The 21,351-nt window shown below is 37.8% G+C and overlaps 1 protein-coding gene across 3 annotated transcripts in view; it reads right to left on the bottom strand.

Moving 5' to 3' along the window:
* NCAM2 (neural cell adhesion molecule 2) overlaps positions 1 to 21,351 on the bottom strand; it is a 197,262-nt gene that overhangs the window by 71,415 nt on the left and 104,496 nt on the right. For all 3 annotated transcript variants that reach the window (XM_053386518.1, XM_053386519.1, XM_053386517.1), the window contains exons 4-8: positions 18,982 to 19,125; positions 16,721 to 16,858; positions 14,190 to 14,307; positions 10,697 to 10,857; positions 8,162 to 8,307 (exon numbers count right to left, since the gene is read on the bottom strand). In XM_053386518.1, coding sequence (XP_053242493.1) covers positions 8,162 to 8,307; positions 10,697 to 10,857; positions 14,190 to 14,307; positions 16,721 to 16,858; positions 18,982 to 19,125 — 707 coding nt within the window. The remainder of the gene's footprint in view (positions 1 to 8,161; positions 8,308 to 10,696; positions 10,858 to 14,189; positions 14,308 to 16,720; positions 16,859 to 18,981; positions 19,126 to 21,351) is intronic.

Here is a 21,351-nt window from a genome sequence, read left to right as displayed (position 1 = left end):
ACACAAAAACCTTGCACATACACTATGTAATGAATTGTCCCTGAACCAGAGTCCATGGGTACTTTGATATACATGTGGAGTATGTGCTTCCTGTTTACATTATTTGGTGAGAACCACTACACGCTCAAGGAGAATCTAACAATGAATGGTAATCACCATTCAAGTTAAAAGGAAAGTTCTTACACCGAAAGCCCTGTGACTAGAACAAAAGCCATAAAAGGTTGAAAGAATGGTGGTGATTACACAGAAGGAAATTTTAGAAATTTCATTTCAACTTTTACCCCTATAATATGGATATCCACAGGCTACCTAAGACTTATTTTGCTTAACATTCATTGAGACTGGACACAGTTTTTAAAAATACTTTCATTTGTTTTAATAATAAAAGCTAAAGGTATATATAGACCTATCATTTGAGTTATGTCGTTAAATAAACTAATATTTTACTATAAAGCTGCAATACTTTTTGACACATTGTCATCACTTCCAATGCAAAAAGAATTACATTTCATGAATACGTTGCATAAAATCTAATATAAAATAACACAACAAATGTAGTTTTGTTACCAGTAGAAACAAACATTTTCTCCATCCACAATACTGAATTTAACTATACATATTGTATTTGTTTATTGCAAAAAATACATATATATTTTTTCTTTAAAAATAAACCCTCAAGGCAGTTTACAAAATGAAAACATAGGAGGAAAACATCATTAAAATACAGTTATGCAATACTATGCATATTCACCCATAAGTAAGTCTAGGACTTACTTCTGAGCAGGCATGCATAGGATTGTACTGTAAGCAAGACAATAGCATCAAAATAAGGCTAAGAATATAGATATAAATATGATAAACAGACATAGAAGAACACTTTTATTTTAAGAATAAGGATCAGACTCAATATAATAGGGTCAGATTAAAATACTGGTGAAAGCTGTCCAATTTACTTTCAAAGGGTTGTATCCAACAGTGGACTTGCTGTAGCCTAAGCAATCCTTTCTACTAATTGAAACCCTGTATATATTCCATACTGTTCAGAGGGTCCTCCAACTATCAGGAGAAGCTCTTGGTAGGCATGAACGGCTGCACTGGATAAGGTGGATTTGACATTACACAGGGAAAAGGAAAATAAGAGCAGACACGACAGGGGTGTAGCCTACTGGGCAAAGGTAATAGTCCCATCTGTTAGTCTGCCTCTGTCCCTACCCACCACTGGCATGTGAGCTCTGGGAGACTGCCTATGAGAGACTGTAGCTCTTTGGCAGAATTTCAATCCACTCCCAGAAATCTTATTCAGAATTGTATTCAAAATATATTCAAGAAATTTGAATGTTAGTTTGAAGAATTTTTGTTTTAGCTCTGTATATTTTTAAGGAAACATGTTCAGGATTTTTGGATGGGAATCAGTCTAGAAATGATTTTAATAAATAAATAATTACCGTATTTTTCGCTCTATAACACGCACTCGACCATAACACGCACGTAGTTTTTAGAGGAGGAAAATCCGTAGGCATGCCACCCGCAAGCATTCCCTCCATAACACGCACAGACATTTCCCCTTACTTTTTAGGAGGAAAAAAGTGAGTGTTATGGTGCAAAAAATACGGTAACTCATTTAAGTAAGTCAAAGAAAAGTAACCCAGGTGATTTGTATAACCAGCAATATATGCATTGTAGCATTAAAATCTATGGTAGCAATGCAATGCTTTGCAGAGTTCACTGACACTGATGAGAGAAGGGGTCTTGTTCCAATACAGAAGAATGGCTTCTAATTTTAGTTCTTGCTGGCTGCCTGTAATGATGTCCTACATGGGAATTATTTGTTGATCCCCAGTTACAAAACTATGCAAATTGCAGTGAACGATAACTCAGTTTAATTGATCAGTGTCTGATGGATTTTTTCTTTTTTTGCAGTAAAAGGGATAACATCATAAAGTTCTCATATTGTCCATTTTTAATTAGATGGAGGATAATATACAATGTGAGAAGAGCTGTAAGCAGTAATGACTACTTGGATTACAATATAACAAGCTTGTCTTCTTTTGTGGTGGTTTCTGTGTCCATACATAAATTTCCACAGGCAATTATATGACAGAGTTAAAGGACTAGAACAAAATTATTTACAAAGAAATAAAATTAAGAAAAGACGATGGCGCTTTTATTTGTTCCTGAGTAAATGTTTGAATTACTGTTATTTTTAGAATTCTGTATAACAACTACATAACTATTGCACTATAGGTTGATTTTACTTGTCACTGTTCGTAGCAATAATGCATTTTCAAATGCATTTCCATTATCAACATGTTCACTTGGTTTAGATCTAAAGAATGCCATGTGTCACCAGCTATAATGACAGGAAATACAGCCCCAGTATGTATAATACTGCCATTTCTCAAATGTATGATGTATATGACAATATTGGTTTCTTGATTGTACTACAATCTGTCCCCCTCAAAAAGGCAAAATTTATTATTAGCAGTCATCAGAAATTGAGTACCTATAATTGCCACAAGTATAGATGGTAGGAGAGCCAAAGCAAGATGATGCCTCAATCGTATACTTAGTTCTTCACTGCTACTATTTAATTCAGCTGCTGTTTAGTTCAGCAGGCAAAAGGTATGGCTGAGAAAGTCAAATATATGGTTTACTCATGTTGTCAGGACTAGATTTTACTGATTTTCAAAAGGATCCAGAATCCTGATTAAACAGTACTGTATTTGAAGTCCATGAAATATATCTGTTTGCCAAGAAATATATTGCATGTTGATGAACTAGCATCCACAGGAGAGATAAATAAAACAGTACAGACACTTGCAAGTCAGGCTTCACTGTCAGACACAAGGTAGATCAACTCTAGCAGTAAGCTTGTTCCTCAAGTAGAAGAAAAGCAGTGGAGACAAAAAGTGCTATCTGAATTGAAGGTGTTATGAAAATTCCAGAAGTTGAAACACATGGCCAAGACTTCCTAGGCTGAAAGCTACCTTTGATGAGCAAGGGCTGTTATTCAAAACAGCCACCAATGTAGAGAAGCTGATGGAAGCTCCCTTCTGGGTTATGGATGCAACATTCACAACATTCCCCACATTCTTCTGGTAAATGTATTCTATCCATGCACCTGTTGGAAACAGCAGAAAATTCCAGAGTATTGCCATGTGTATATTCCTTATTGCGCACTGATTCAGTCATGTTACATCTGAGTCTTGCATTTGATTGTGATTTTTTTCCCTAAATGAAAGACCTTGAATGGAGTCTATAAGTGCAGTTTATTCCTCAGTTTCACGCAGGTACTAATCATTGCAACATGCTACAATTTCCTTAATGGGTTTATATACTTTTGCCCTTCAAGGGAAGAAATAATTTGTAGTCACCCATTTAAGAGCTGATCAGTATTTAGGTCATTATATGAAATCTAATCCTGAAGGAAAGCTGTTTTGTTGCTTTGGCTTTCTGTCCATCTGTAGACATAGCAGCTAATTTTAATGATTTCAAAGTAGAAATATCACTTGGTATGTACTGAAAATTGCCTGATAATTATCATTACATACAGGTACAATAAGTAAATTCTAAAGGACATGAGACATAATTTAAGAAATGGTAGCAATATGAGACATGATTAATCACTGCTTTATGCTGGTGTTTTCATGCAACATTTTGGTTGGTTATAGAAAGAGGTGACACAGGGCATTGTACATACCAAACCCAATACTACTTCTTCTGTTCTTGAAAGAGCCGGCATTGGTGCGCCTGTAATTGTAGGAAGGTAAAAAAGGAAAATAATGAAGAAAAATGATACTTTAAATGTGTTTTTGTTGCTAAAAAAAAGTAAAGAAGCATCAGTAATCATACAGAACAGAAAAAATAAAGGGAACTACATAAGGATACTAAAAACTTCACTGAAATATGATGTCACTGTCAAAAACTGCTCTGGAGATTCCAACCGTACGGAACAGAAAGGGGTGTAGCAAGCTGCAGGGAGACAAAATTGCCTCCTTCCCTGTTCCATTGACTAAGGCCTCCATTAGAGGAACAACATCAGCTGGATTCTACCCTTTATGTTTATTATTATTAATTTATTAGATTTATATACCACCTTTCATCAAAAAATATCAAGGCGGTTCACAAGATAAAAATGCAAGATGTTTCCACTGGTGTTTCCAAAGCAGCTCAGTATAATTTATTACTCCTGTTTTCATTAATCTGTGCAATTAGACTATTTTGAACAAGCTGTAAATGTTTAAAATATAGAGGCTTGAGATTGGGAGGAAATTATAGGAAACTAAATTTCTGGAACAAAAGGGTGTGAAGACGACAAAGCAGAATTCTGTAAGAATTACTATAAGAGTTCTACAACCAATTAAAAGTGCAAACACAATATTTCTACATATTCTTTATGGAGCTAGAAAAATGAAAACACATCTACAGGTTTCTGTAAGGTGATCAGAAGACACATTTGTGATAAAACTAGAACCACGAATGTTCTGCATATTAGGCTCTTTTGGGAGGAAGTGCAAGATAAAATGTAATTAATTAATAAATAATAATAATAATAGGATGATACCCTTCATTTTTCATACTCAGAGTCAAATAACTTAATTTTAAATGCTCTGGATATGACTTGGATATATCAGTCATAATAACCAACAATGTCTTACAAAGGTCAGTTTCACTGATCATGTTATTACACTTGCAAGAATCATAAGCACACATGGCCTTATCATCAGCTTTAACAAGCTATCAAGACGTAAAATAAGTATATTTTTCATATTTCATGTATTATCAGTGCATTTGTACTGCCAACCATCCCAACTATATTTACAAATGCACAATTATTATTATGGGGGGGGGGAGGATGCAAAAAAAGGGTTCTTGGCAAATTACTGATATTGCAGTATCATTTAGTCACTGATTAGTAAGTTAATGCTGTGGTAGCACTTGCAGACATGAATAAAAACTGCCATTTTTAATAAACTAAAGCAGTATTTGCCATCAAAATACAGTCCAAAATTCACTTAAGATGATGTACTAAGACTGATGCTGAATTTAAGGGAAAACAGCACCTGCAGTTAAAAATGTATACCACCCCACTTCTTTTCAGTTATCCAGCAGATCACATTTCATATTCAAGCTTTCAGCATGTATGTGTATATGCTTTTTACCAGAATAACATGCATTATTGATTATGCCATCATTGTATTTAATGACTTGACTGGTAGCCATATGTGATAAAGAATTCCATGCAGTCCAATGTGTGGAATTGCATGACAGTGAGTATCTGGCTTGGCAGAGTGGAGAAACCAATTTCCCCACCAGTCTGATTGTTATAAACCAATTTTCTTTTATTAGTCTGTTAAGAGAGTATTGTCTGCTGTTTCCATGCTTGCTGTGGAAGAAAGGACTTCAAAGGACTATTCGCACGCTAGCAATTTTGGGGGGCTTCTTTATAAAGTGAAATTATGCCCCCCATTTAGTTCTCATTCTCCCCTGTTTAATTCTATCCCTTCTACTGATGTTCCTGTATAGTAATTACAATAGTTTCACCAGCATAAGTAAACAGAACCTATAAAAATTGCAACAAACACAAACATACTTCGCATTAAATTCCAAGAAAATAAAAAGATAGGACTTGCACCATAGAAATAGGTTAGCACATTACAGAATGACCAGATATTTTATAGCCTATCCTCTGTGAGGTTCAATGGGGTGGAGGGAAAGGAATATAGATTGCTTGTATAATACAATGCGGTACATTAGAGTCAAGTGTTATATATTAAGGTCTACTGTACACTGTTAATTTTCCCATATTTGACAGGTTAGTCATAACCTTATAATTATTTACACAGTGCACAGAACTGGAAACCTATTGAAACTGACCATGAAATACCTTGCCAGGTCATTTAATTGAGTACCCTGATAATATATTAAAGTACTTATTGGTCCTCTCTCAATAAAAATGCCCTAGCTCCTTTAATCTCAACTGTAAAAACAAAAACAAAAAAACTTAATTGGACATTATTTGAACTCATCTCTGTGGGTGGGTGGGTGGTGGATTTTTTTAAAGGAAAAAGGAAAAAAGAAAGAGAGCTCTCCCCACCCTATAGGCTGACCTGGTCAGCCCCTGCTACTCTGATGTCTTTTCAAAATAAGTTGAAAACAACTGCTTTGCAAATCTTTTTCTAGATCAAGAGTAGTCATTTCCTTCAGGATTTCTTTATATGATTCTACTTTGGATCATAATCTTTGCATCACCATCAGACAGTCTACAAGAAACAGGATGAGAACATGTATTGAAAAACTTATTACAGTAAAGTTCAAGGACAGAGTCAACAAAAGCCAGAAAGGCAGAAGCAAAGAAAGCCCAGTTCCAAATAACACCATTTTATACCCAGTAAAATACTCATGAGAGTAGGTTTAATAGGCATAACCAACTCAGATGAGATTATCATAAAGAACAGTTCCAAACAGGGGGGAAAAACATCTTCAAAATAAGCACCATCCTTGGAAGTGCATAGCTTCAACCATCTTCTCAAAGTATACTAGCACATACAAGATAAACTTTGCCAGTTTCTATTAAGAATAACAATTTATGAGAGGAGACATATCCACAGTGGTGTATGGGACATTCGACTTTGCAGATAATAGCAGTGAAATCTGACACCATGTTGTATTGCTGTATTGTGTATCACAAGCCTTAAATGTCATGTATGGAGACTGACTTGCAGCCAGAGGAAACACTGTATGTGAAATGTTAATATTTCTACTCTTTTGCTATGGAGAAGTTACATCATTAAGGGCATGGTCATCCTCCTTACACAGCTTGACATCTCATGTTTCTAGTTCTGGGATATAAGCCAAATCAGGAGTATACATAAATTCCCCAAAGGACATCTATCTTATTTGTGGAACATATTTATCTGCACACAAGGCAAGGGTGTCATATAAAATTTGCTATAATTCAAAGAGGTCACCATTAGAAGAATTCTAGTGGAAGATTCAAGACATTAAGAGAACTAAAAAGAAGTATACTAGTACACACATATAATCATTTTCTTTAGTATTTACCTCTTGTTTTATTATCTTAATGCTCCCAAAGAGTGTTATGGTATAAAACAAGCAATGTTCAATAAGCTCATAAAACTACATTAAAAACACCAACAAACAGGTCCAACAAAATAATTAACAATAACTAAAGCAGTGGGGGGAAAGAATTCAGAGCTGCAAGGAATTGGTTGGTAGCAAGTAAGGGAATATGTGCTGGGACTAGGGTTAATGGAGAATTGTACAGAAATATGAAGAATGGAACTTGCCATGAGAAGTCATTCTCAAGACCACCTCTTACTCATTTCCAGCAGTTATATAATTTCATATTTCCAATATAATCTTTATAGATACATCTTTATAGTTAGGTACGTTATGACCCTTTCTTTCCATATTCTCTTGCATTCCCAACAAGATGCATCAAAACAATATCATATTACAAATAGCCCCAAATCTGAAGACAATGTATAGTCACATAACTAGATAGTTCTTTCTCATAATAATATGTTCAAATTATCCACAAAATACTCAATGTGCACAAGTCCTACAGATTTTGACAAGAGCACTTCACCCTGCAGTTTGTCTTCAGGATTATACCTAGATAAAGCAAATTAAGGGAGCATTTTTAAAGGGGAAATACTGACATTCTAAATTATAGGGGAAATGTAGAGAAATGTCCTATCAAATTTCAGCAGGGGATTTTTAAGAGATTAACAAAGCATTCTTACCCATGCTTATTCAGAAGCAAATCTTACTGAATTCAATGGCACTTACTCCCTGTAAGTGGATATAGGACTGCATTCTTCAAAAATGTTCCCTTATTTTGGATTGTCTGATCTCGGTCCAGAAAACAAGTTTCAAGGAAGACCATTTCCCTTGAAGTCTGTGGAATTGCTGTGGTTAAGTATTTTGTCTTTATTTTCCTCTCCGCTGGAAAACTGCAATTCCCACACTATCGTATAAATATATTGGAAACAAAAGTGCCAAACTCAAAGTGACATTGGTATTTACACCTTTTCTCCATCCCCATTTCCCCCCCAGTAATAAAGAGATATATTTAGCCTTTATTCAACATAATCCTGATTCTTAAAAAAATAATAATCAAAGGAGACTGTTTTACCTTGTCACCTTCAGAGAATGTGATTCCATCGATTGCTCTTTTCCAAGTAATTTCAGGGACAGGTTCTCCTTCTGCCTCACATATGAGGGTAGCTTGGCCATTTTCAAAGGTAGTTTCATTTTTAAGTTGTATTATTTGAGGCTGTACTGTTAGAAATATAATTTATATTATTCATTCTTGATTTGAATAAATATGAACAATGCTATTTGTTTAGCTAGAAGATTTATAAGCTACCCTTCATTGGTAGCAATACCAATGAAGATACAATGTAAAATAAATTATTAAAAGACAATAATAAAAGAAAGCATCAGGAAACAAAACAGAAACTCAACAACTAAGCAGACGAAAGGACTAAAACACTAACTAAAAAGGATGAGTGGGGATGCCTTCACTTAGCACTATGTTAGTGTTGGGTGGGTGACATTCCACAAGAAGGCTGCAGCCATGGAGAAGGCTCTATCATGCATAACTTCAAGTCTCCCCTAGCAGTGGAACGCAAGGAAGAGTACTTGACAATTAGAAAACATTTTTTGCTTCTGAACACACATAAATATTTAGCAGGACACACAGAGAGAAAGGGCATTATTGGAAGTGCATCAGTGCCACAGGGAATGGGAGCAGGGCGTTCCTCTTATAGATTGTGCTGAAATTTGCTATTAACTGGTTTTTGTAGATAACTATGCCAAACTTGTTATGCTCAAATGTATTACCAACTGTCAGGGAACTGCCATCGGAGCCAGAGGCGGAGGCAAGGCTCCAGAGGGATGCCGGAGAGGGTCCCAGCAGGCAGAGAGGCAGCCCATCTGCTGGGGAAGGAAATCAGCGTAACACCAGTGGAGAAGGGGGGAAGATGGGGGAATTGGAGAGGAGGCTCCAGGACTCTTCACCGGAGACCAGCGGAGAGAGCACGGGTGCTCCACTGCCCACACCCTCCCTGCGCAGAGGACTTCCGCGCAGGGAGAGTAGGAGGAGACTTGGCGTCAAAGAACTTCTTTGCTGGAAGAAGTTCAAGAAACGGCCACTGACGGATTCTGCCAGCGACTGAAACAGCCACGAAGTGAAGGGCTGTCCAGACAGAAAGGGTTCAACCAGGTAACCTAGCCAGGAGTGGCGGCAACTTACGCACGAGCAACCCCTATAACCATTACACCAACTGAGGGCCACTTCCCCTGGAACTTCGTAACCTATGATAAATGAAATTCTGCACATGTGTGGTCAAGCTTTCATCACAGCAGGCATCCAAAGCTAGCAGATTTTAGATGTACATGCAGACTTTGTTTAGTGTCGAACCCATACAAGTGATGAAAACATTAACTGCTGTGAAACCAAGTGAATTTCTGAAATAGGCTTATAATTTACAAAAGGAAAGACTTTAACACAGTCAACTAAACTAATCAGATTTATTCATTTGGCAACCATTACAAATTTGAAAATACAAGGAATACATGTAGTTGACAACAAAAAATCTTGTAGAATAGTAATACATTAAATCAGAGGTGGGGAAGCCTGAGTGTTTCTTCTTTCCAAATCTAAAATTTAGCAATAATTCAAGTCCGCTTGTAGCACTAATCAGAACATACTTTTTGTAAGACTGTGTATAAATGTAAACAAGAAAAGAAAAGAAAAAAATAGCAGCCATTGAATAAATGAAACTTGAAATTGTTGGTTTCGGTGTGTGTATTTTACTAAAAGAATTAAAGTTGCATTTCAAATTTAGAAAAAAGTTGCAGCGAACCCTTATCACTTTTAAAAAGTGGTCTTCTTCAATGCTTCAGTTAGCTGCCGCAGGATTTTCATAGTGCTGTTTGTGCTTACTATGGGGTGTTTTTCAATATAAAGATGGGGGCGGGAATTTCCTACTCCTTTGAAACATTTCCCTCACCATATTAAATAATGCTAAAGGTATTTGGAGCTATCTACTAGTTTCAAATCAGAGTGCTTGGTTACAATAAAGCAGGAAAAGTGGTAATGTCTGTGGGTGTTCCTGTATTTTTGCCAACCTGACAGGCACTAGGCTACTCAAATTCAGCATTAGAAATAATGGTAGGTTATAGAATCACTGTCCCTCCCCTATGTTATCCTAATTAATGCTTGGGGATTAGCATCTGGGCTGGGGGAAGAATCACAATATGCAAGATATTATAATCCCTATTCCCTGAGATAAGTTGCTTTAAAACTCCTCAGAGTTCAAAAGTTTGCTTATTCTTTTTTTTTTACCTTAGGTGAAATTTCTGGCAACTTGGACATATGCCATACACCAGGCATAGGCAAACTCGGCACTCCAGATGTTTTGGGACGACAACTCCCATCATCCTTAGCTAACAGGACCAGTCAGGGATGATGGGAGTTGTAGTCCCAAAACATCTGGAGGGCCGAGTTTGCCTATGCCTGTCATACACCCTTGCACAGGACCTCCAAATTTGTCTGAAATCTGTATGTGAAATTCAGTGGCAACCTTAACAACACAACAGGAATCAGAATAAGTACTCTAATTTTGTACAGAGTTCAAAGGTAGATATAGCAAGCAATACTTACCAAAAACTTGAAGAAATGTCTGATTTGTCATCTTTCCTGCTTTATTTCTTGCTTCACAGATGTAAGGTCCAGCATCAATATTTTTTATATCTCTAATGGTCAGTTCTGTATTGCTTCCCCTTAGTACGTATTTTTCATTTTCCTCAATGCGTTTTCCTCTCCTGAGAGACGAAAATGATTTATAAGCACAAAGCATACTTTATCATCTGATCTGAAACAGGCAAGCATTTCAAAACACTATTACTGTTGTTATTTGGCTTGTCTTGGGCGAGATAAAGTGACTAACAGATTAAATAAATAAATAAATAAATAATGATAAATAAGTATAAGAATATTTTCACGGTCATTTCTAGTACATAGTATACTAGTGTCAATAGTAGCACATAGTTTCTTGATTCACTGGCAAATGTACAGTGCTACTTCAAAAAAAAATTTTGCAAGGCAATTCATTTTAATAGGGTTCACTGAATAATTGAGGACTATGCAAATTAATTACCTGAGGTCAAATTATTTATTAGTTTCAGGTAAATTCAATATAACCTCACACATTCCAACCTTCTCACTGGATGTACAGCTCCAGTCATGAGAGTTCAAATATATTCTCACTGTACTACTGAACTTACTACCCAGTCACTTCACCATGATTGACTGACCTGTGGCCAATTTAATCACAAAGTTGAACAACTAACAGAAGAGATGTACAGTGGTACCTCGGGTTAAGAACTTAATTCATTCTGGAGGTCTGTTCTTAACCTGAAACTGTTCTTAACCTGAAGCACCACTTTAGCTAATGGGGCCTCCTGCTGCCGCTGCACCGCCGCTGCACGATTTCTGTTCTCCTCCTGAAGCAAAGTTCTTAACCCAAGGTAATATTTCTGGGCTAGTGGAGTCTGTAACCTGAAACGTATGGAACCTGGAGCGTATGTAACCCGAGGTACCACTGTACTCTCATAGGCTGCATTCAGACAGCACTTTATTTGGTCTTCCTGACCTTTCCATACCTGTTAATTTTCATGTTTTTGGTCACACAAGAACAAATGTCACTGGACATGTCACTACAACCCTACCCGTTACATACGTTTCAGGTTAGAGACTCCGCTAACTCAGAAGTTTTATGGCATAAAAGCAAATTCTAGAAATCCACTGGAATCTAGCAGAAGTTTAGCATTCATTTACGTGTTAATTGTTTCAAGAAATATAAATGGGAGCACACAGGTGGGGTTGTCGTGACATGTCCAGCGACATTTGTTCTTGTGTTACACCATGGCCACTGGTGTGAATGAAATATGAATGCATTTTGAAAGCTTGGGTTAGCTGTTTCTCTCCTACTGGACTCAATATACCAAATACCAAAGAGGTTACAATTTAAGCAAAAGGGACGCTACTGTACGTTGCTATAGTGTAGGAGGAAGAGAAAACCTGTAATATTAGTAAAAATCCTGCTTCATTGTTGCAAATTATAGCCTGCTCACACCATGCAGAATATGTCTTTTCTTCAAGGATATGGGAAGAAAACTGAAAACTGAAAAACCAAACCAAAAATAAACCCCCACAGCTAAATACTGGATATTTTCATCTTTAAAAGAAAGCTTTATACTCCAAAACATGCTATTCTCAAACAGGCAGAGAGGGAATTACCCCGAGGCAACAGGAAGTTCTGCTTATGTCAGGAAACAAGGATCTGAATACCAACAGTTGAGGTTGCAAATAATTCTTCAAGAGATTAATAATTTAAGAAAATGAACAATACTAAAAGAAGGCATCCATTTACATTTTTGAAAGATAAGCCTCAGAATTTTTTTAAAGATGTTATCAGGGGGACTTTTTTTCAATCAATGATAATTGCCATTGAAAATAACGTTTTGATAAAATCTGCTGATTTAGTTGCTTCTACCTATGAAGGAACTTTTCTGTGGAAAGATCCGCAAGGTCAGATTTCAACCCCCCCAGTGAGCAGAAGAGATCTCATCCAGCAGTTTATATACAGGTGGGCACTATAAAAATAACATGTACAAGTCTACTACTGTAATTCTCAACATTGAAAAAAATATTGCTATGAATAATTTCATGCTAGACTGAGTATAGTACTGGAATTGCAGCCCTTTCCTTTTAAAATCTGTGCATCTATGTGCAAACTGCATCAGTTTGCAAACTACAGCTTTTATAATATTTATTTAAATACATAAGCAGAAAGAAAAAAGTTGGTAAAATAACTTCTCTGAGAGATGAACCCTCATGCTTTTAACATAATGGAAATGGTATTTTTATGCAATACCTGAGTCAGATTTTTCATGTTCAAAATTGCAGAAGCAGCTTTGAGAAGGAGGATGCTTCTGCACACACAACTGGAAATACTTGTTTAGACAGAAAAGCTCAGATTTTTGATTGACTTTTCTCTTAAGCACTTCTTTGCTCATTACAATTTACATATGAGAGAAATATGAGATTTGGGACAGAATCCCAACAAAATGTTTTCTGGAAAAGAAAGCATCTCTCAACAAGAGGTGATTAGTAAATAGAAATAAAGTTTGACCATGGACTGTATTAGTTATAGTCTATGTAGCAATGTTTCTAAACAAATTATCTTATCCATATGTGGGAATACAACTGAACTTGTATTCTAAAAAGGTAAGGTAAAGGACCTCTGGACGGTTAAGTCCAGTCAAAGGCAACTATGGGATAAGGCGGTCATCTTGCTTCAGGCCGAGGGAGCCGGCATTTGTCCACAGACAGCTTTCTGGGTCATGTGGCGAGCAAGACTAAACTGCTTCTGGTGCAACGGGACACCGTGATGGAAACCAGAGCACACGGAAATGCCATATACCTTCCCACCGCAGTGGTACCTTTTTATCTACTTGCACTGCCGTGCTTTCGAACTGCTAGGATGGCAAAAGCTTGTATTCTACATCTAATTGGCACTGAAGATTTGCATGCAAAATGATGGAGGCCCAAACCACCTCAGTCAAAAAGGGTAAGAGAAACAACCTAGCCACACTTTCAGTGGGTAGAATAGAGAGTTGCACGTGGGGGAAAGCCTGCAGAACTGCTCTCGGCTCCATCCACAGTGCAGCAGATTGAGGTGTGTGTATTGCACCCCTCAGTCCCTGGAGACACATCTGGATGTACTGCTGATGGATCATCTGGATGACAAGCTGATGACTGCACTGAATATGAAAGTCTGAACTTTTGGCTGAAGCACTATCCACTTTGGCAGTGTAACTCAGATATAAACAAAGTGAATAATATTTCAGGATCCGTGCCTTTCTTGTATTTACAGCATTCAGACAATGTTTCATGTTAATTTTGAAGGTTTCAGATAGCACGAAGTCCAATTACATGACATTTCCATCAGGAATGAAGTAAAAACAAGAACAAAATACCTGCTCAATTAGTGACCCTTTAAAAAGAAATCCCTATGAGTTCAAAGTTTTATTTTCACCTCGCTATTCAAATGTATATTTGAAATATCTCTGCAGCATATATTTGAGCTTACCTATACCAATTGATTTCAGGTTCAGGAGAACCCATGGCTCTGCAGAATAATGTAATTGACTCGCCTCGATCTGCTGTGGCATTAAAGGACTTCTGTAGCAATGTGATAGCTGGAGGAACTGAAGAAAATATGGAAAATGGATGTAAGGTTAGATAACTGAAAGCACACAGATCCCTCTTGTTTCTTAAAGTAACTTTGCTATAACCATTTTATTTTCGAACCATAAATGAGGCCGATGGATAAGTTTTAGTCAAGTAAAATTCAGTTACTTATTTTACTTTCATCAAGAACAGGCATAGGCAAATGCAGCCCTCCAGATGTTTTGGGACTATAACTCCCACCATCCCTGACCACTGGTCCTGTTAGCTAGGGATGATGGGAATTGTAGTCCCAAAACATCTGGAGGGCCGAGTTTGCCTATGTCTGATCAACAATATTAGCAGTTTATAGTTTCAGTTTTAGTCAGTTCAGAGTTAACTACTGTACAGTACTTCTATCAGAAGAAACCATGGATATTTAAACCTTAATTGTTAGGCTCTAAACTGTTAACTCTTAGCATTTTGATGCCATTTTAAAATTAAAAATTTATAGTGTTTTTTTGACATAAATGCATGATAGTTTTTAAAGGTTACTGCAGTATAAATGCTTTAAGGAGTTCATTACTGGAAACAGGAAAAACGCCTTAACAATAGCACCTTAGATTTAAATATGTAATTACTTCAAATGAATTGCAACTAATTGTTAACTACATATTCCACACAAATTTGTAAACATCAAAATATTTGAAACATAATGCCTTTTAATTTTTTGTTTGGTGCACTATATTTATTAAAATAACATTCCTCTTACTTTGGGTAGTGTCCTTTAAGATGACTACAGCCTGCCATCAACCCTGTTGGCTGAGTTTGCTGTGGCTCCTAACCTGAGATCAGCCAATAGCTGACCCCTACTCCCCAAAGCCAAACCTTTCAAGGAATGGAGGGAACTACAGGCAGCAGTAAAACCATACTATCCAACCTTTGAGAATAGTGAAGGCATTCATGCGCTAGGGAAGTTTCTTTCCTGGTCTGCTCAGGCTAATGAGCTCAAAGGTTGGTTTTGTAGCCACAACAATATCTCAGGATGGTCACCAATATCTTTTTACTACTTCATTTTTTATTATACTATGTCTCCATGTATCTTCATTGTGGAAGGAGGGAATATAAATGTTTGGTTTGGCTGGACTGTGCCCATTCTATGCACTATAAAGGTAAAGATAATGGTACCCCTGACCGTTAGGTCCAGTCGCGGATGACTCTGGGGTTGCATGTTCATCTCGCTCTATAGGCCGAGGGAGCCAGCGTTTGTCCGCAGACAGCTTCCAGGTCATGTGGCCAGCATGACTAAGCCGCTTCTGGCGAAGCAGAGCAGTGCACGGAAATGCCGTTTACCTTCCCGCCAGGGCGGTACCTATTTATCTACTTGCACTTTGACGTAGTTTCGAACTGTTAGGTTGGTAGGAGCTGAGGCTGAGCAATGGGAACTCACCCCGTCATGGGGATTCGAACCATGACCTTCTGATAGGCAAGCTCTCGGCTCTGTGGTTTAGACCACAGTGCCACCCGCATCCCTTCTATGCACTATACCACACACTTAATAAAAGGTGCCATTTTGAAAAATAATAATATAGAGTTGTATCTAATGAAATCATAGAAGATGATTAACTGAAATTCAGAGGTCTGCTCTAAGTCATACACAACCCATAATTAAGGTAGTGTTTAAAAACAACACACCTTGGATTCAAAGAAATGTTACGTGAGACACCACTTGCCCCATTGGAGCACTGCCACCTTCCCAGTATGGAACTGCCTTTCAGCTTATGCAGGGCACCTTTGGACCCAGGCCTATCTTTTTAATCAAGATACTTCTGCTGAACTGAAGATCATTTAAAATAAAAGGTTTGCATGGATACATATATGTAATAAATGGCTACAACCCTGGTCACATGTAAACTTTAGGTGCACAACAATAGTCACAAACATTAGATTGTGTGTGTGTGTGTGTGTGTGTGTGTGTGTGTGTGTTTGGCTGCAGCATCATTAAATGAAAGTCTCAAGGTGTAATTTAACAAGCTGATAAAGTTGCTACAGTAATGAGCATAATGTTGAATCCTTGATTATTCTGAATTATATAAGTGGAGGTTCGCCCAATGTAACATCTAGTTCAATTTCTATTATAAACTGGAATGTGAACTCAATGGTAAACTATTACCTTGATATTATAGTATTAGAAAAAATGATTTTGTTCATGACTTTTGCCAGACCTCAGCTATTTACACACTTAGAGTAAGCTACAGCATATTTTGTGGTAATAACAAGGAAAGAGAAAGCACTGAGGGCCACACATAAAGGGTGATAATTTAGATTTACGGAATATTTTGTTTGGTGCTAAGCAGAATTATTTAAACACACAAAAACAGGCATCCATCTCTCTCTCTCTCTCTCTCTGTATGTGTGTGTGTGTGTGTAGAACTGTTCAGTTTTGCTTCTTACCATTTACAAGTACAATGATATCCCGAAAGTCAATTTCCCCTCTGGCTTCTACTCTTCCTTCACATCTGTAAACACCTTCATCACTTTTATTGATTTTAAGAATTTGAAGATTATTGTTTGGCAGCATGGCAAACCTATCTGGAAAGGCATGTAAGATATAAAATAGTATCAGTAAGTGAAGGCACTGCTGGGAACATGGTTGTGAATTGATAAAATTTAAACTATTCTGCTATACTATCAGAGAGCTCATCAACAAAACATACTTCAATTTACAAGTAAAATGTAATTCTAGAAGCTCAGTTATCCTATATCAAATGCTTCATGTTGTCTTTTTTTAAAAAATTAACAAATGTACCTCTTATAAACAACAGCTCATCTGACCCATCATACCTTACAAACCTTCCTAACAAGAAATGAATATCAGAACATAGAAAAGGGAGGCAGGAAAGAAAAAAAGAACAGAGGCAGGAAGAGAGATAAAGAAGTAAGTTAGAGAAAGCCAACATGGTTCCCTCCAGACAATGTTACACTGCAGTTCCTATCATTCTGACCTCTGGCTATGCTAGCTGGCTTGGGCAAGTGCAAGTGGTTGCCCAACAAGCACAGGAAATGAACCACATTGGCCATCGGAAGGTTATATATGAATTTATCTATGGATTCTCAATCATTTTTATAAGTCTCTCTCCTGTTATATGACTTTTCCACACACTGAACTCTTGCATGTCTCTACCATGTAACTTATATCAGGAGAGTGAGATAGCTCATGGTTTTGAAGTTTTAACTTTTTGCCACCAATGAAGGTTGTTGAACTCGTAATGCAGGGGTCAGTCCAAGCTGGTCCACAAGGCTGTTCTCACCCAAACCATGCCAATATCTTCCTCTCAGGTGTGAGGTGGGTAAGGGTGCAGCTCCAAAGGAATAATGCAAGCTTGAAAGCACTGGCAGAGAACCCCACTAGGGTATGTATGCCACTGAGGGGGATCAATGTTGAGTGAGACCCCCTATTGTTTGCAGGTGAGGTTTCATAGCACATCTGCAAACAGACATTTTTGCTTTCCAGATGCCACCTGCAGATGGAAAATGTAACTGCTGTATCTCAATGTAACTGCTACATTAGTAACAGCAAGCCTGTTTGCAGGCACACTCCCAGTGCCAATCAACTTCAAATGGTTGCAACCTGATATAAAGTCAGGTGACTGACCAGTGGAGGCCCTGCCCACCTGTCAAAGAAGGTCTGCAGGGGGGTTAGGAAGGAGAGGTTCTGGCCACCTGCTGAATCCATTGCCCTACCTCTCTCCTAATGTATCACTTAGAAAGCTCCCACAATGATTTAAATAATCCAGAATCAACTGACTGATGGAAAATAGGATAGCAGAAGACAAAGAATAATTCAGTGCTCCAAATCATGGCAAAACCCAACAACCATAGAGCAGATATTTATCTTTTGTTAAAATTCAGTTATTTTCCTGAAGTTTAATTCAGCATATTTTAGCTAGTTCTCAGAATTTACTAAGGTAGTATAGAAATTAAAGTAGAATTGAAGTCATGTACGAGAAAAAATATGGTCTTGAGGGTCTAATCCAAAGACCAAACAAATGAAGATTAACATGACAGTTCTTGAATTCATTGGTCTCCATGACTAACCTAATTTACAACCAAGTTTAAAAGCTAAAAATCTACAAATGTCTTCCCACAGCTGTTGACTAGAATTATTTATTTTTGTACTTGGCAAGAGTCTACCTAACTGTGGGGTTACTTAACAAGAAGGTACCAAACATAGTCAGTTTGTAAGTTCAAGAGGAATCCTGAGCAGAGAAGTCTCAAACAACACAGAGTCTAACATAACCAGGTAGATAGTCCTGTGGCCACAACCACCACTTCTTTGGGAAATTTCTTTCATCACTGAGTTTGTACATAGGACCCAAGTAGTCACCAGGGTTTTTGTTTTCTTTTCTTTTGTTTTTGGCCAATTTTATCATGTGGCTTTCATCGCCAAACCCTAAGCTATTTACCTTTATTTGCAATGGAAAATTAAATTTCAGAGGGATATATCAGGAAAAGGACTGCATCGCGATTTAATAGTAACATTAATTGCATTCCCCATCTCCAGCAATATAACATCTCAATGACCACATTTTACTCATTATTTTGCTAGAACAATAGGTGTTTCATTACTATATCAGAACATTAACATAAGTGCCTTTAAACTGGTTGAATGTAGAATGAAAACAGATAATTTAAAGAGTTACCAAAATACTAACTGTCAGCAATATTTGAGACTTCCTCATTTTGATACAACCAGCTGACAATAGGTGCAGGTGAACTAGTAACACGGCAAATGACTTGTACATCTTCTCCCTGTACAAATTCTTGTGGGGATGAAATATCTTGGAATGTGAGCTTTTCTAAGAAAGAAGGAAAGACAGTTTAGTTAGTAGCTTCTACCATTTGCTGAGAATTCCAAAGTACATTACTTAGGTAACAAAGAGAATTTACTTAGCACTTTAAAGTGTTAAAAGTATTTCACATGCAAGTTGGGTAAGTACGATTATCGTATTGTTCTGTTGCAGCAAAAAGACAAGGTTGATGGCAAAAATATACAGCAGGGCATCAGTGCTATACACTGGGCAACAATTTAACTTTTTGAATGTTGTCTAGATTTATACAACTGATTTAGGGTATTTTTGCACTGCTGAATCAGGAAATGGCATCCGTTTCTCTCCATCAGGTCAGGTTTACTGTAAACTGAATGGTGGGCATTAATAAAGGTAAGTACACGTAAATTGCATGTTGCTTCACCATTTTTCAAACTTTAGGGCTTGAACTTCTATTTCTTGGAACTCCTGGAATGCTCAACGGCAGGGAGGTCTCTCTTCAGAGTCCAACAGTAGTCAGCCATCAATACTGCTTCCCAGCGACCCTGATACCTGGTCTCCATCTCTTTCATGTCCTGATGGAATCTCTCCCCCTGCTCGTCACTCATTGAACCCAGGTTCTCAGGAAACCAGTCCAGATGTGAAAATAGGTAGTGCATCTTGACGCTCATGTTGCAGCCCAGGTTTCTGAAAGCAGTCAGCATGTTGTTGACAAGTTCTGCGTAGTTTCTGGCCTTATTGTTGCCAAGAAAGTTCTTCACTACCAGAACAAATGCCTTCCACGCTTCCAGTTCCACTTCGTTCATTGACTTTCCGAATTCTGGATCTCTGATGAGCTGATGGATCTGAGGACCGTCAAAGATGCCAGCTTTAACTTCTCCATGGTCAATCCTGGAAAAGCCTGGCACAAGTAAGTGAAGCAGTCACCATCCTTGTCCAGAGCCTTGGTGAACTGCTTGATTAAGCCGAGCTTGATGTGCAGCGGTGGGAAGAGTATTCTGTCTCTGTCTACCAGAGGGTCGTTGATGACGTTCCTTTCTTTGCAAGGCACCAATTCCTCCCACACAGGCCAGTCCTTCTTCGTGTAATGCTGAGCACAGTCCCTACTATCCCACATGCACAGAAAACATGGGTACTTGGTGAAGCCAGACTGTTGTCCCAACAAAAAGTTCACCATCTTCAGGTCAACACAAATAAACCACTTATGCTGATCATAACCAATTTTCTCCAGCACATACTTCACCGCTTCATAGTTCTCCTTCAGTGTAGTCGAGTGAGCCAGGGGTATAGAGGCAAACTGGTTGCCGTTGTGTAGCAGAACACATTTCAGTGATCGCTTGCTGCTGTCAATGAACAGTCTCCAATCTTTGGGTTCATACTGTGGCACTCCAAGCTTGAGCAGAAGCTGCGCAATATCTGCACAGTACACCAAGTCCTTCTCTTCCAAGAAAAAACGGAGGTACTCTTGATGCCTGTTGCGGAAGAAGCTGATGCGAGCACTGTCAGAGAGTGGGTTTTTCCCTTCAATCTGGATGCCAACAGTTCGGCAGAGTCCTTTGACAAGCTGGGGTCGTGATCTAGATCATTCAACTCCTTTTGGGAAAATGGATGTGGAGCATCATCTTCAAGAACCACTTCTTCTTCTTCATGTCCTTCAACACTGGAGGCATCTTCGTCACTAATGTCAGGAAGTTCTCTGAAGATAGGCACTGGAATTTCATCACAATGAGCTACAGGACGACGTGCTGATTGAAGATCAGGATACTTGAGGCTGCTCCGGTTATTTCTGTTGATCCCAGCTGCACCAATTTATGGAAGATTTCGAGGTTTTATGACTTCAAACTGATCCCTTTTCGACATAATCACCCAGAACTATCAGACCTGAATACTTCTTGTCATTAAAATAATCATTTCCAATCAAAACAATTATTCAACATGGCATTTTACCCCCACCAACTTCTTCTAAAATGCTCCACACAAGCGTACATGTGAACAAAAACGTAAAAAAAGACATGTGGCCATAGCTCAAAAACTTGACCTGATTGAGCAAAACCAATGTGACTTTTGGATTCAGCGCATCAGATTTGTCCTAAATCAACTGAAAAAACACAGACAACAAATTTGTTGTTGACCAGTGTATTCATTTATTTCATAAAAGTCATACACTGCTTGATTGTTGTTGTTTTTTAAATCACATCAAATTTGTTTTCAAAAATACCAGAATACTTTAAGTTTCTATTAACAAAGACAAAACTA

Source organism: Podarcis raffonei, chromosome 4 (assembly GCF_027172205.1).
Source record: "Podarcis raffonei isolate rPodRaf1 chromosome 4, rPodRaf1.pri, whole genome shotgun sequence".
In the NCBI taxonomy this organism is placed as follows: Eukaryota; Metazoa; Chordata; class Lepidosauria; order Squamata; family Lacertidae; genus Podarcis; species Podarcis raffonei.
Note: the sequence above shows the minus strand (reverse complement) of the source record. Positions and strands in the feature narration are given on the sequence as shown.